Source organism: Sardina pilchardus, chromosome 16 (assembly GCF_963854185.1).
Source record: "Sardina pilchardus chromosome 16, fSarPil1.1, whole genome shotgun sequence".
NCBI classification, from domain to species: Eukaryota; Metazoa; Chordata; class Actinopteri; order Clupeiformes; family Clupeidae; genus Sardina; species Sardina pilchardus.
The window spans coordinates 3,270,965-3,286,726 of NC_085009.1; the positions used below are offsets into that span (position 1 = coordinate 3,270,965).

General features: G+C 40.5%; 1 protein-coding gene and 1 long non-coding RNA gene across 4 annotated transcripts; both read left to right on the plus strand.

Moving 5' to 3' along the window:
* The first annotated feature begins 1,692 nt into the window (after window positions 1-1,692).
* LOC134060220 (uncharacterized) lies at window positions 1,693-3,542 on the plus strand. Its single transcript, XR_009935145.1, has 3 exons — window positions 1,693-1,786; window positions 1,866-2,565; window positions 2,785-3,542. It is a non-coding gene; the product is annotated as an uncharacterized LOC134060220 (long non-coding RNA).
* Window positions 3,543-3,668: 126 nt separating this feature from the next.
* LOC134060468 (GTPase IMAP family member 8-like) lies at window positions 3,669-15,295 on the plus strand. Of its 3 annotated transcripts, none has more exons than XR_009935187.1 (4): window positions 3,669-5,096; window positions 5,208-5,326; window positions 6,441-7,116; window positions 13,063-15,295. XR_009935187.1 is itself a non-coding variant. In XM_062517197.1 (4 exons), exons 1-4 carry the CDS (start codon window positions 3,715-3,717, stop codon window positions 13,236-13,238), a joined length of 1,461 nt encoding a protein of 486 aa, XP_062373181.1. In that variant the 5' UTR covers window positions 3,669-3,714; the 3' UTR covers window positions 13,239-15,295. The 3 variants fall into 3 exon arrangements, 1 of the variants encoding a protein (XP_062373181.1); XR_009935188.1 differs by having other exon boundaries at window positions 3,669-4,204; window positions 5,006-5,326; XM_062517197.1 differs by having other exon boundaries at window positions 3,669-4,204.
* Window positions 15,296-15,762: the final 467 nt, after the last annotated feature.

Sequence of the window (15,762 nt, forward strand, 5' to 3'; positions counted from 1 at the left end):
CCTTTAAGTAAGTGTGACAAAAAACAAAAAGCTGAAAAGTATGATAGTTGGAGGAATCACTCTTTCACCTTTCTGCCAGTTGAATAATTATGTGAGCACTATGATGTGTGGTAGTCCTTAGTTGTTTGACTTGTTTAACCTGATATCTGAAGTCATTTTGTTATTTTTGGATCAGGCACGGCGTTATGGTGGGCCTGACGGTCCTAGGCCCGCCCACTTTTTCCCAGGCCCACCCTAATTTTTTCACTTAAAAAAAAACAAATCTATTTATTTTTCGATAAGTCAATGCAAAACCGCAAATAATCAAAATTGTGGTTTATATTAATGTGAGAATTTCAATATGAGTCTTTCCCTCAAGCATTGAGTGTAGCCGTCGGTAGCTCAGTAATGGAAAGTTAGTTTAAACAGTATCCTACGTTTTTAAGATAGAATGGCACTTGTAACAGTCTATGTTTAAATACTTTAAACGAGTCAGCAACGAGTCACTGCCTCAACAAGAAGAGGACGATGACCCAGGTGAAGGTCCATCTTCTTTGCGCTTATCACCTCGCTGTAATGAGAAATAGTTTTGTAGTGCGGTTTACTGATGCATTCAGCCTGTTTAATAGGCTTATATATTTTTTAGCATGACCGTAAACCGAGTCGAGTTCAGTCTGCATTTGAAGCGAAAAGAAAATCAGTACCCTGTTGGAAATGTCATGGCAATGTTCTTGTCAGTAGCTAATGACACAGTTTTCACAAAATAGCCTTTGACATGATTTGAAACAAATAAAAACATAGGCTCCATGTTCATTAATCTTTCTGTCTTTCTTGTCGAGGAATGTTGGGCTATTTTGCGCAAATTCTTATGACACTGGGACACAGAAAAAATGAGATAAGCCTCTCCTATTTTTATGTAAAGTAGCCATCTGTAAAAAACAAAACATTATGGCTTTAGTTGCAAATACAGAAATAGATTAAAAATGCTAGACTGTTCAGATGGAGCTCATGCTGCATGAACCAACATTAATAACGAAGAACGAAAGAGACGGGACGCAAGGAAGAAATAGGCAGGTAATTCTGACAAGAATTTCTAGAGTAGCCTTTGCTATAGGCGTGCAAATCATCGCCAGGTTATTCAAACGCATAACATTTAGCTGCGACATAGTTCACAGATTACTTATGATATCAAGTTTGTCTTGCATCATTCGCGCTGAACGATTACGCTATTATAAAGGGGCGGATGTGTTTGGTAGGCTGTCCAAACTCCTGCCAGTATGCCTCTGTGCGTAAAAACGCACGACAGGTTTTCTCATTACCTGGCCCAGCCATATTTGGTCAGGCCCACCCAAAATGAAAATCCTGGCGCGGTGGCTGTTTTGGATGTCATAGGCATTGGCAAGAGAAGTTGGTATTTCAAATGACCTCATGTTTATTTCATTGACTTGGGCTGTGCAAAATAACAGACACATTTTGTGCAATTGCTTCCATGTACTAAAGGCTAATAATGGTGAAATTACACCTAAATTATGTTACGAAAATGTTTTGAGCTTTGAGTTTGCCTTTTTTCATAAACCATAAAGAAAATTCACATTCTTAGTTCACTATCTATCAGGTACAAATTCTAGTATGATCAATGTATAACAAGCAACTGTGACATCTACTGTACGTCAATAACATGTATGTCTGTTCAATTTGTAAATAATCTCTCCAGGTTAAAAGTGCAAAAGTAGACACACCCAGATCTATTCAGATGCAAATCAGAAACTTCAAGGAACTATGACAAGTGTAGACCCGCCATCTAATGGTAAGCACGGCCTTATTGTTAAAATAGTTTCATAATTAGATACCCCATAATATATCTAACCTATATATCAAATAACCAGCATTGCAGATTGTGCTGATAGGAGGCAGAGAACTAGGGGGAATTGAAGCAAGTGGGAAGACTGCCTCTGGAAACACAATCCTTGGGAAAGATGAAAGTCCTGTTCGAAAGAGAACTTCAATATCTGTTAAGAGTGAAGCCCGAAGATTTGGGAGACATGTCACTGTGGTTGACACCCCAGGATGGTGGTGGCATTATTCCCTGGAAGACACCCCTAAACATGATCAGATTGAATTTGCGCACGGAGCGGCTTTATGCTCTCCTGGGCCACATGCCTTTCTGCTTGTCATTCCAGTGGACAGTGGTTTTTCCTGAAGTATACAGGTTTTCATTGGAGGAGCACTTAGGATGTCTCAAAGGAGATGTTTGGAAATACACCATTGTTTTATTCAGTTCAAATGGTCCACATAAGATAGATGTTCAAAAACACCTGAAGCTCTGGCCAGACCTGCTGTGGGTTATTCAGAAATGTCAGAACAGGTACCATATCCTTGACAATGAAAACAAAAGTGATGAGTCTCAAATCCTGGAACTATTCAGTAAAATAGAAAAGATGGTAGCGATGAACGGGGGACAATGTTATGAACCTGGAAAGAATGCTCTCCATCTGGAGCAATGGAGGAGAACAGTTTAACAGGCAGCTGCAGAAAGGATCATGGCAGTGGAAGCACAAAGGGCTAGACATCAGGCATTGCTGAATGGTAAGTAAGAAAAATTCCAACCTATCATCTCTATTTGTCTTTGTGATTGTGACATTCATAATACTTTAATAACATGTCATATTTAACCAGAATGGTTACATTGTTTTAAGTGACATTATTTCTTATAATGAAATTATAGAATGAAAATAAAAATATTGCACATCATTATGGAAAGTACGAAACATTTCAAAGCTGAAACGTTTGTTTTACATTTAAAAGATATAAAGGATGATCAGCTGAACCCCCAAGAAGAGAGAAGAATTGTCATTGTTGGAGCACAGTATGCAGCGAGAAGTTCATCCGGAAACACTATTCTGGGGAAAGACGCATTTGTTGAGGGAAGAAAAAGAACAGTCCGATGTGCAGTCGAAAAGGGTGAAGTTGCAGGAAGACAGGAAGTCACATACCTCGTTTCGACCGCAGCGGTGCCGGTGCTGGTGCCGTGCCGGTGCCCAATCTCGAACTGGTTCTGCGTGTTTCGACCGAACAATGACAGGTGCTGGTGCCAAAAAGCCAGCACCGGCACGGCACCGTGAAATTGCTGGTCCCAGAGTTTGGGCTGTTACGTAATAAGGGTCGTGGCACCATGGCAACAGTAAATATACTGAACTGTCGTTTAAAAATGAGCGTAGCACTCTAGAATCTTTGGTTAACACTACGGTATGACGTTAGCAAAAGCTGACGTTAAACTAAATTAGCCTACGTAAGCTAGCAGGCTAACGGTATAACGTAGTTTCACTGACAGCTAATATCTCAGACCAGACGTTATAAGTGGGTACAACAATGGTATAACCAGATAGTAAATCGTTTATTTTCAATCTACTTTACACAAATCCAAGCTAAATAACGTCACACAAATGGCATTTCAACCGATTCAGCAGTCATTTACCGATATCGGCAGCCATGTTTTTTTTTTGTTTTCACAGCTGATTCAGACGTGCGTCGGCATAGTAACACTCCACTCTAGTAACATTCTGCTCCGTGCTGAACCCTATGGAAATGCGTGCCGGTGCTGGTGCCGGTGCTTTACCAGAACCAGCTCAACGTCAGCACCGGCACCAGCACCGGCACAGCCCTGGTCGAAAAGAGATAACAGTGGTAGATACACCTGGATGGTTTTACAATAGTCCGTCATGTGCCACATCTACCATGGACATACTGGAGATGAAACTCAGTATGTCCATCTGTGCTCTAGGACCACATGCAGTTCTTTTGACTGTTCCTTTTGCAACCGCTTTCAACAAGTCTTACTGCCAAGCTGTGAGGGTGCACATGATGCTCTTTGGTGAGGATGTCTGGAGATACACGATTGTTCTCTTCACAAGAGGAGATTGGCTTGGAGATACCACAGCAGAGGAGCGCATTGAGAGTGAAGGGGAAGACCTGAAGTGGCTCATTGAGAAGTGTGGAAACAGGTATCACACATTCAACAACAAGAATAGAACAAATGAAACCCAAGTGAACGAACTCTTAGAAAAGATAGATGAGATGATAGCCAGCAACAGTGGCTGCTGTTATGAGATGGATCGAGATATTGCCATGGAAAATTCTGGAAAAAAGAAGTCAATAGAGGAAAATGCTGAAAAACTCGTAGCTAACAGTGACAAAATCAGGGCAGTTCTTAAGGAATTCTATAAAGGTAAGCATTTTTTTCCACAACTTTCAATTGTCTTTAATGGTGCACCCTTTCCATTAAAGGAACACTTCACTGTTTTTTCATATTAAACTACGTTATTCCCTTAACTAAGACGAGTTGATACATACCTCTCACGTTTCAATATGTGCACTCACTGGCTCTGGTGTGCGGCGCTACTTTGATAGCACTTAGCTAGCCCAGTTCATTCATTAGGATCCAAACAGAGATTAAGTTAGAAGCGACCAAGCACCTCCATGTTTTCCCTATTAAAATACAGTTACACGAGTAGTCACACGACCAAGTATGGTGAGACAAAACAAAACGTGGTGCATTTCTAAGCAGGTAAGAGGGATAACTATATTGTGTAGTGGAATAACACTTGGGAGCACTTCGACTCGGCGCAGTAATATCCTCACTCCAAAGTGAAACTGAAAGTGCAAGAGTGATGATAAAAAATAATTAGATTATGATAAAATAAAATCAAACAAAAACAAAGTGCCATTTGCTAATAGTAGGAGAATGTGTACATTTATTTACTACACATTGTTTTCTGAGTGGTGAAGTAGGAAGTAACGTTAGGAATCCATGATCAATGTGATTGGGCTGGACCAATGATTTCAAAGTTAATGCAAAGTCTACACCCGTCACTGTTGGAAACATATCCTAATCATAAGTCCCCAAACCCTTTCCTTTTCGTTTTTCAGAGACCGAGATGCTTACAAGGTATAATCATTATACCTACCTTGTAAGCATCTCGATCTCTGAGAAAACGAAAAGGAAAGAGTACAATGTATAACTTTTTAGGCTGGTGTCAGGGTGAAAACTGATTGTAAACTCCAAAAGTTGATATAAAGAAAGCAAAGCTTTCCTGTAATTACACATTAGACAACATAAGGTACAGTATACACTATTTTATTTTCAGTAAATTACAATAGAAATTCAAACTCCAAAATTAATTGTGGTTGGAAACATTTCACAACAATCTCACAATTGCATTTTCTTTTAGGTCAGAAACACAGTTTCTCTGAGCAAACACTTGTTCTTCTCGGTGCAAGAGAATCAGGGAAAAGTGCTGCTGGCAATACAATTCTCATGGCACAAGCATTCCAGTCTGGCCTCACTAAGGTGATTTGACAAGTCAAAATAATCTTCAACGCAGACATGGGTGGTTTCAAGGGGTCATTACAGGAGAATAACCTATTTCTTAAAGGATAACTCTTGCCAAAATGCATCCTAGGGTGTTTTTGTGAATGTACCAGAGTCAAACTTTGTTTAAAAGCATAATTATTAATGTTCTTAATGCTCCAGTTCAGAGACACTGATGATAACTTCGACCAAAGTTTCTTGTTGTGTCGAGCGTTTTGAAAACAGCGATTTTGACGTGATCATGTATCAAAATAGTAGTGCCCCTATTTCCATTCAAAACGCCACTTGACCCAAAAACGACAACATGGACAAGTGGCACTTCCGACGTAATTATTTTTAGCCTAAAGTTTGACTAGGGTACAGTATATTCACAAAAACACCCTAGGATGCATTCTGGTGAATTATCCTTTAACTTGCAATGTTGTAAATGGTATAGCATACATTGCTTATGGCTGTATTCTCTTGTCTTAGACCTCCTATTTTATCTTAAAGGGATATTCTGCCATTTTTGGAAATAAGCTTATTTTCCACCTCCCCTCGAGCCAAACAATTGATATTTACCTTTTTCCTGTTCATCCAGCCATTCTGTGAGCCTGGCGATACAACTTTTAGCTTCAGCATAGATCATTGAATTGGATTAGACCATTATCATCTCCTCACTTGGGAAAGTTAGCATGGTTGGGACAGCTATTTTTATTAAGTATATTTGTGAGGTGAGGGCTTTTTGCATTCATAGTGACAGGTCAGTGAAGAGACAGGTTTATCAGAGACAGGGAAGAGATCTGGGAGAGAGAGATGGGGATGCGGGAAATGATTCGGATGAGACTCAAATCCGGGTTCCCTTTGGAACTTGGACTTGGAGTGTGGAACGGGTGCTTTGGCCAGTTTTGTCACAGCGTCCCAAGACCTGAGTTCTGTAATGCCTAAATGCAGATAGGAAACATATTCCTGTAATAACGAAAATCTTAAATGTCATCTTAAACTGGGATATAGGATTTCAGTGGTAGGACGTTCATGTGAGGCCACCAGTTCTTAATCCATTTTATGTTTTAATTGTATTATTTTATTAACGGCAATGTAAATTTCCCGGCAGACATTCCAAAATCCCCGTGGGACCAGAAAATGTCTCCCATTTCAGACACAGATTTTTAAAAAGAATGTCACAGTGGTTGATACACCAGGCTGGTACACATCGACCAATGATGCATCTGTTCTGGTGGAAGAAGAGATTGCACGTGGTGTGTCTATGTGCTTGCCAGGTCCACATGGTTTCCTATTGGTTATTCCTGCAAACAAGCCATTTACAGAGGAAGACAAGGAAGTCACAACCAAGTACATGAACATCATTGGAAAGAGTGTGTGGAAACACACCATAATTGTGTTCACATATGGAGATTGGCTCGGAGAGAGATCAGTTGAGGAGTACATTGAGAGTGAAGGCAACAAACTTAAGTGGCTCATGGAGAAATGTGGCAACAGGTATCACATTTTGAACTGCTATGATAACAGAGAGTCTCGACTGTCTCAGGTCAGTGAGCTGTTGGGGAAGGTAGATGAAATGATCGTTAGAAACAGAGGAAAAGTATTCTGTCCAGTGGCAAAGCTGTCATCGCCATTTAATTGGTTTCGGAAAAACACTTTCACGGAGGAAGAATGGATCAAGCGAGAGGATGACCTCATAGAGAGACTGCTGAAAGCTATGGTCGCAAAACCAGACAAAAAACCAGTAGAGGCCAGAGATGGAAGCTTTGTCTTCGATTTCCCAAACAGTAAGTTGAACCTTCGTAGAACCAGAAAAAAAGCTGGTAGAGGCCAGAGATGAAGGTATTAACCTTCTTTTCCCAAAAAGTGTGTTGAACCTCTTTTTGTGTAACCACTTCAGTGCAGATGTGGGTGTGTGTTTTTTTTTTATTATTAACTGTTATGTCCTCATATATATATGTGTGTGTGTGTGTGTGTGTGTGTGTGTGGTGTGTGCGTCTGTGTTTCTGTCTATGTCTATGTCTATGTCTCTGTGTCTGTATCTGTATCTGTGTGTGTGTGTGTGTGTGTGTAGCCACCGCAGTGCTGCCACAGTAGGGGTCAGTGTGTGTGTGTGCGTGCGTGCGTGCGTGCGTGCGTGCGTGCGTGCGTGCGTGCGTGCGTGCGTGCGTGTGTGCGTGTGTGTAGCCACCGAAGTGCTGCCACAGTAGGGGTCAGTGTGTGTGCGGGTGTGTGTCTGTCTCTATGACTTTGGACATTTATACACACGCAAACATACACCTACACGCTCTCTGACAAAAGGACTTGTTGTTTGTGCATATCGGGGTTATGTATGGATTGTTTGTGAACACAGGGGATTGTGTTTACAGGGAAGGGAAAAGTAGCACAGAACTATGCGCCACTAAAGCTTTCGCGTTTTTTTTTTTTGAAGCACGGTCAGTCCGCTCAACTCATTTGTCACTTCCTATAACTTCATACTTTACCACCTCCATGATATGTAGTGCGGTACCCACTATTTCATGTCCCATTTACTCCCTGTTTCTGTCTAAAACTCTAGTAAACTCATACATGTTCCTACTCACACACTTCCTGCTTCCCGGTCTGGTTTGACTGTGTCTGCGCGGCTGCATGCGCCACTGTAGGGGCAGTATTTTTCGCAGTCCCGGGGCAGAGGGTGCAGGTGATTCTGCACAGGGGTGTCTGTTTGTTATAATATTTGTATATATATATGTGGTGACAATAGAATGTGTACATATGGTGTAATATAGTTACGGTATGATAATAATATTTTGTATTTATAACGTTTATTTTCTATTTTTGTTATTATTTTCATGACGTTAGAATAGGAAAAACCCTGATGGTTGGTACATTCCAATTAGCTCTGAATTTAGTTTAGTTTAGTTTAATGCCTTGCCCTATTTAAGAGGGCCTCATTCTGCATTGGAGAGAGAGAGTGAGTACTAGCTTGCTGTGAGGCTATACAAGGTACCATTGCATTGAGTTTGAAGCATTGTGCTATTTGGATTTATTTTGTTTTCTAGAATTCTGAGTTAAATAATTTATAAATAAGGCAGAGACTATTTGCACCCGGGTGTAAATAATCAACATTACTATTTACACCCGGGTGCAAATAATTCAATTTCAATTCAATTTCAATTTCAATTTAATGTCGCTTATAGAGCGCCAATACATTACACATGTCTCATGGCGCTTTACAGAGTGTTACATTTCTTTTACTTTTACATTCAAAGAGAGCCCATGAGTAACAGGGGCAAGGAAAAACTCCCTAGAATTGGAGATACATATAGGAAGAAACCTCAGACAGATCCACGACTCAAGGGCCCAACCCATCTGCCTTGGGTCAGTTACAGTACAGTCATTTGAATTTCCCCTTGGGGATCAATAAAGTATCTATCTATCTATCTATCTATCTATTTGTAGTTTGAAAGTTACAATGACAATGAAAGTTCAAATAGTCCAGTGTAGGGAATAAATTGTCCATTAGTAATCCATTAGTTATTTCGGAAAGTGATGGGTCACTGGGATGCGTGGGCCAAAGATTCGGGCAGGGAACCACAGCAGGCGATGGTAGGGCAGTCATAGGGATGGCGAAGGCAATGGCGATGGTAGGGCAGTCAGAGGGATGTGACTTCAGGTGTGATGAGGGACAGGCACAGAGATGGTTGATGGCTGGTAATGGTTTACCTCACAGGTGAGGTATAGGGGAAAGGGAAGAGAAATAGAGTGTGTTAGTATTACTGTAAGTCATGATGGTTGGTATTAGTAAGTATATCAATGGTGATATAAATGATTATACTATAGAGGGTTTGCAAAATGCTTTTACACACCTCTTTTGTGGGGACAGGTGCGTAGGAATAGGTTACCCAATAATCAACATTACTATTTACACCCGGGTGTAAATAGTGTAATAATCAACAATACTACACCCAATGTCTATCCATGTACCCTGTCAATAGGCCTGTGTATTTACCAGCTCTACAGTAGGCTAGGCATAATTTAGTTTTTAACAGCCCTGATGCCCTGATGAACGCGTAGGTAGGCCCATGTGCTTTTAAATACCCAGTGCTTGCATGAACCATCAAAGGCTTTTTATGTTTCTAAAAATCTCGGAGTGCCTCTGCTAAACCTTTTTTCCTTTGGATTCTAACCTCATCCGTAGCAGAAGAGCACCTGAGTAGGCTTAGTAATGTATAGACTCCTGAGCGCCCTAAGCCCTTTTGTGTCTTCTTAGTTTTTAACAGTTTTTAGCTGTTTTGCCATGTCTGGGTTACTTGGAAGTGATTATACAAATATTAGGCTAATGAGTGGTCATGTCGTAGCTTGATCAAAGGAAAGAGTTGTTCAAAGAGTTGTTTTCTGAGTTGTCTTACAGGCAGTGCTGGCACTGTTGACTTAAAGGCACTTAAATCCTACTCCTAACCTTAACCCTAACCTTAACCCATGCCTAACCCCAGCGCCTTCCAGGCAGCATTGGGGGCTCAAAACACCAAGAAACCTTTCTACTCACAAACTGAAGCCTACTTCTACTTAAAGGGATAATCCGGAGTGAAATGCACTTTAGATCAATTTTTCGGACTATTGGGAGTACATACGTTGAGTTGACACCAAAATCATGTCATTCGGATGTATTTTGAGAATGTTCGAGTTCACCGTTTTTAGCCAAAACTCGTTAGCCTGGAAGTGACCGGGGCAAGTCCTTTCGCCGCTACAAAACGCTATTTTTATACCTCTTCTACTGTTCCAACCAACACTACACTTACGTGGTAGTGAGTAGAGGGTCCCTAAAGCCAAACCGAAGTATCCCCACGTCTTTATGTGGTCGGATAGAGAGTCCAGAATGAATTTAATCGAGTCCGTACCTTTCCGGAAATGTTATTAAAATGTTGTTAACGCGTTTCTAGCTGCAGCAGTGACATTTCCGGAAAGGTACTGACTCGATTAAATTCATTCTGGACTCTCTATCCGACCACATAAACACGTGGGGATACTTCGGTTTGGCTTTAGGGACCCTCTACTCACTACCACGTAAGTGTAGTGTTGGTTGGAACAGTAGAAGAGGTATAAAAATAGCGTTTTGTAGCGGCGAAAGGACTTGCCCCGGTCACTTCCAGGCTAACGAGTTTTGGCTAAAAACGGTGAGCTCGAACTTTCTCAAAATACATCCGAATGACATGATTTTGGTGTCAACTCAACGTATGTACTCCCAATAGTCCGAAAAATTGATCTAAAGTGCATTTCACTCCGGATTATCCCTTTAACTGTACTAATAACTGAAATAAAACCATGCAGTCAATCTTTGACAGGTTCATAAAGCACAAACTCTTATTTGCCGCGAGGTAACGTCATCTAAGAAAAAAAGAAGTCGTTCGTACTTTGGCATGCAAAAAAAAAAACAATGCTTCAACTGAGATTAGAACCCTAGACCCCTAGACCCCAGCCCTGCAATCCGATCACTAATCTGCTGCACTACGCTCCATTGTATTAATATGGGATACTAGCCTACTAATAATTGAGTCGCTTGTTGGGGTTGCTAGGTAACGGTAAACAAACTAAAAGATCGTATTTCTTGATTTTGCTTTCACTGAATAAAGTTTATGGAAATTTAGCACCACTTTCCCATCTAAAATATTGTTTTAATAATCCTAACTTGTTAGATTTAGGCCTTATAGGCTATCTCCTGCCAAGATGGTCCCGCTATGTTGGATAGCATGCATTTCAGGTTTGGGTGCAAATAAGAAAATGCCTCCATTCCACTATATACACCCGGGTGCAAATAATCACTTTGTATAAATAAACCTTCTTATATTTTTGATACAAAATTACGCTCTGGTTGCTGTGTTTTCCACCTTCACCATCTCCAAGCCAGTGAGCCTACACATCTCAATACTTGGGGTGACGCTCTGTCCCTCACACCACCTCAGTGCTGCCCCAGTAGGGGTCAGTGTGTAAAGACGTCACTTTTCTGGACCAATGAGGGAACAGAAAGCGGTCGAAGGAAAAACTTGTGAAGCATCCGCGCACTGTAGAAAATATCAATTGATTATAAGCCCCTGCTAAACCTAATAAAGCTGATTCCGCTGAATATGGAAAGTTTCAGTTCAAAGTAAAGTCAATAACCGTAGTAGGTTGATAAACCCACAATATAAGCTGTTAAGGAGAATGCCTAACTGTTCTCATGACACTCGTTTAGTCCCTAGGAATAATGCTTGTAGGTATCATCCTCGGCCGTTTTATTCGGGCAGTTCCTGAACACATTACTCGTCCCGGTTGCTGAAATAAGGCAGAGACTGCAGTGCTGACTCGGGCCGCTTTGAGCTGCAATACTCTGAAACCCAATGTGTGATACGCCTGGTCTACCAAAACCTTATGTTAGAGGGCTTAGGCTGAACTAAGGTGAGGCCGTCTTGCACGGACCAACCACTGGGGAACTGCTCATCGCTAACTCCGGTGCAATAGCCAGTTCTTCTGCAGCTTACTACTTCAGCTGACTTAACTTCTACGGCGGCAAAGTTAAATCCCAGCCTTTCATCGTGCCAAACACCGTTACCTATCACTACCACTCTGGTTTCTAAGTACAAGAAAGGCTATGCGGATCAGCATAACACTTTATTTGTCAGGTACAAGTTAAGAATTTAATACATTACAAGAAGCATCTAAATTAGTAATATGAAAGTTACGAAAAACAGGTTAAAGAAATACTTAGGCTATCATACACAAAACAGACAGAGAATGAAACATACTGTACTTTACCAGCTCAGAGAAAGATGACTACACACCTAAGTGTGGGAGCCCTAGCTATAGTGACTCCCAGATTGGTGAATTGACTATCCTTTTATAGGCTACACTACAACATTTGTGATTGGTTCAGACAGTGATAGAGGTTACATGAATGGAGATCACATGATGAGTACTGTAGGGGAAACTGAGACCATTGTTGTAGTGAAACCACTTGAGTAAATCAATCAAGACATGACAATACATTGGGTTATATTTCCTGGTCCAAGTTAACTTCTGAGGACTTTGGACAAACATGTGACAGGAGGTCCACAATAGGCTCACACTTAGTAGCTAATCAAGAGTCCATATATGATTGAAATTAATGTCATCAGCCTGAGAATTTAGATCCTTACAAGTGTGTGTGTGTGTGTGTGTGTGTGTGTGTGTGTGTGTGTGTAGCCACCGCAGTGCTGCCACAGTGGGGGTCAGTGTATGTGTGTGTGTCTGTGTTTATGTGTGTGTGTGTGTGTGTGTGTGTGTGTGTGTATTATTTATTTATTTTATTTATCATTATTACCTTCTTCCTCTTCACTCACACACACACACACCTGACTGCCCTCCTACCCCACCTTAACCTACAGTAACTCCCCACATACTCAGCACACTGGTCACCCACCCCCCCCCCCCCAACACACACACACACACACACACACACACACACACACACACACACACACACACACACACACACACACACACACACACACACACACACACACTCTGCCCCTTACCAGCATCTTATTAAGCCACATAGACAAACAACATTAAAATGGGGCCACAAGTTAAGATTTTAACTTCCCAAATAAATCCTAGTTTGTTTTAACTCTGGAATTCCACTTTACTAATAGTTGTTGGTTGTAGTTTATTGTTTATTATTATTATTATTATATGTGCGACACATTCATATTGACTTGAATTCTTTGGCCATATTTTAGTGAGAAGAGAGACTCGTTCAGTATTTGGGATGCCAGCCAGTCTTGGATCAGCAAAAGTGCCCTTGTTGCTCAATTATGGATCATCAACATCATCATCATCTGGTTATTACAGCATGGGTACAACACCGAGTGTCAGAGAAGCTGATGCCATGAGTGAAATGGAATCCATTGAATAGCCCATTGCTTAGGAATCAGACTCACAAAAATGTCTAAAAGCATCCTTCATCAGAAATTATATTGCTCACGGAAGTCCTCTAAAAATCATGTTGCATATAAATCAACACAGGAGAAATTCCTTCTAAGCAGAGGAATAATACTGAATTTGTAAACAGACATTGTTTCAGAACTGAGTGCTGTACAGTATCTGCACAAAATACTATATGTATCTTAATTTTAAAGCCAAGTTGTTGGCTGTGTTCCGATTTGATATGTGTTTTAATCAATGTTGTGTTTAGGTGTTTTAAAGGGACACTTCACCGATTAGCATTAAGCTTTGTATCTTTAGAAAACCAGTCATGTTTTTGAATGGCCGTGCAACATTCCCTCAGTTTGCCTTGAGACGGTAGAAATACGGTTTTCAATGTTGGACTTCCTGCTTTCAATGATGTAAAAATCGTCATTTTACATCATTGAAAGCAGGAAGTATATATAGTATATATAAGTATATACCTATATCTTTGTCGAGTAGATGAAACTACAAACACTTTCCTCATTTTTCCAAGAGGGGGGCGCTAGCGGTGGGACTTCACTTGCAGAAACTAAAATATATAGCCGCCATCTTTTTTGGCAGCGGTCTGTGGAGAAAGCTGATAAGTAACTACGATTTAATATTAAATACTAATTCATTGAATGCTGATATTGAAACTGATATGGCAAATGGGAATTCTGAAGATCTGGTATGTGAATTTGATGCACGAGATGACCTGTACGAGCTGTAATCTGGCTGTAATACAGCATAGAACATCAAGGCCTCCATCAAGGCCTGCAGCAAGCCTGGACGGCGATTAGGATCATTGGCTGTCGATTAGCCTTTGCCTGGGCTAGCTCCGGCTAGCTCAAACTAGATTGGACTAGCTCTCACAAGGTCAGTTATCCTAATGTTATTCACAAGTTATTGCACTTAGCGATACTAATACTTGTTAAAGGTCGGGTATTCTAGCATATGCTGTCAATTTGCGGGACATTTGACATGGAAATATGTTAATTAACGTTTTGGTTTTTTTTCGCGATTTTTTCGCTAATTCCTTTTGAAGACCAGCAACATTGATATATGGCCACAAGATTGAGTACAACATAAAACAATGATCGTTTTAATTTTAGAATCGTTATTAATGCCAAAATGTTACATTAATGAGTCCTTCTGTCTACTTCCTGGTGGGTGCTGGTAAGGCAGTGAAAGGCAGGGAATTCTGGGAGTTGCTGGATTTTATCCACATGACCCAAAAATAGATTTTCGGCTTTTTTCTCCCATCTCAGGGGAAAATGAGGAAATGATGCACGACCATTCGAAAATATGACTGGGTTTCTAACAATAAAGAGCTTAATGTAAATGGGTGAAATGCTCCTTTAATTATTTAATGTAAACATTTTTAAACTATTACCCTTCATGCTTTATGTACCATTACTTTTTGCTTGTGATTATGTAAAGGACATTGAATTATGATAAATGTGGTGCACTGGCTGATCAATGTGGCTGGTTCTGTTCTTCTGTCATTACTATTAATGAGCCTGCACTGCAGGACATTGCCCCTTTCATTGTTATGTAAAAACTATGGACGATGTTCTGGAGATGTTGAATTGATTATGATATCATTTCAGGAATTCAATGTTTCTCTGTGTTGAGATAATAACAACATAGTATCTTCTATTGATACATTAGCTAGCTTATGTGATTATGTCTGTTGGCAGAAAGTTGACGGTGTCATATTATAGCTAGCTGGCTAAAGTTACGGAACTTGTGTTTGTCAGTCTGCTCCAGATCATCTCCATACATTTTGTATTACCGGTATATAAAACAACTCCATAATATCAGGTTGTCATTGTTTCTGAGTGTTTTGCGCTAATATTTTGTCTCCTGGTGGATATTTAATATTTGTTAACATCATTCACTGATAATGGTTCGTGGAAGTCTTTGATTGACAGGGCTGACCCCTAAAACGGACTGTATAGAATCTGCCTGCCTTCGTGGAAGTATCACATGCTTTTTTGACTAGGCTACAGTATCTGTTCAAAAATAAAGTAAACTGTCAAATAAATAATTTTGTTGAATTTTATTTCTTTGCCCATTTTCTCAATGCTACCCATACTGGGTTTGGAAAACTTGGCTGTGGTAATTTTAACTAGCAGTTCTGTTGATGTAACCCAGTGGTTTGGGTTGAATCTATACCCAATATACTGTGTAAATAATACTCAGCAATTATATAGTTATAACCCAGCAAATTGTTTATTTTACCCAATCTATTGTGGCAATCTGACTAATGTTGTGTTGATATAACCCAGCGTTTTGGGTTAGAATCATACCCAACCTGCTGGGTTTAATCTTCTACCCAGTGGGTTAGTATAACTCAATGCGGTGTTGGTCCAATAGTTAACCAGCAGCTGGGTTAAGGTTGGGTTATATCTAACCCAACATCATATCAAGGGAAGCAGATTAAGCAGAGAGGAGGGTCACCCAAACACTCTTGTCGCTGCTGGCTGGGG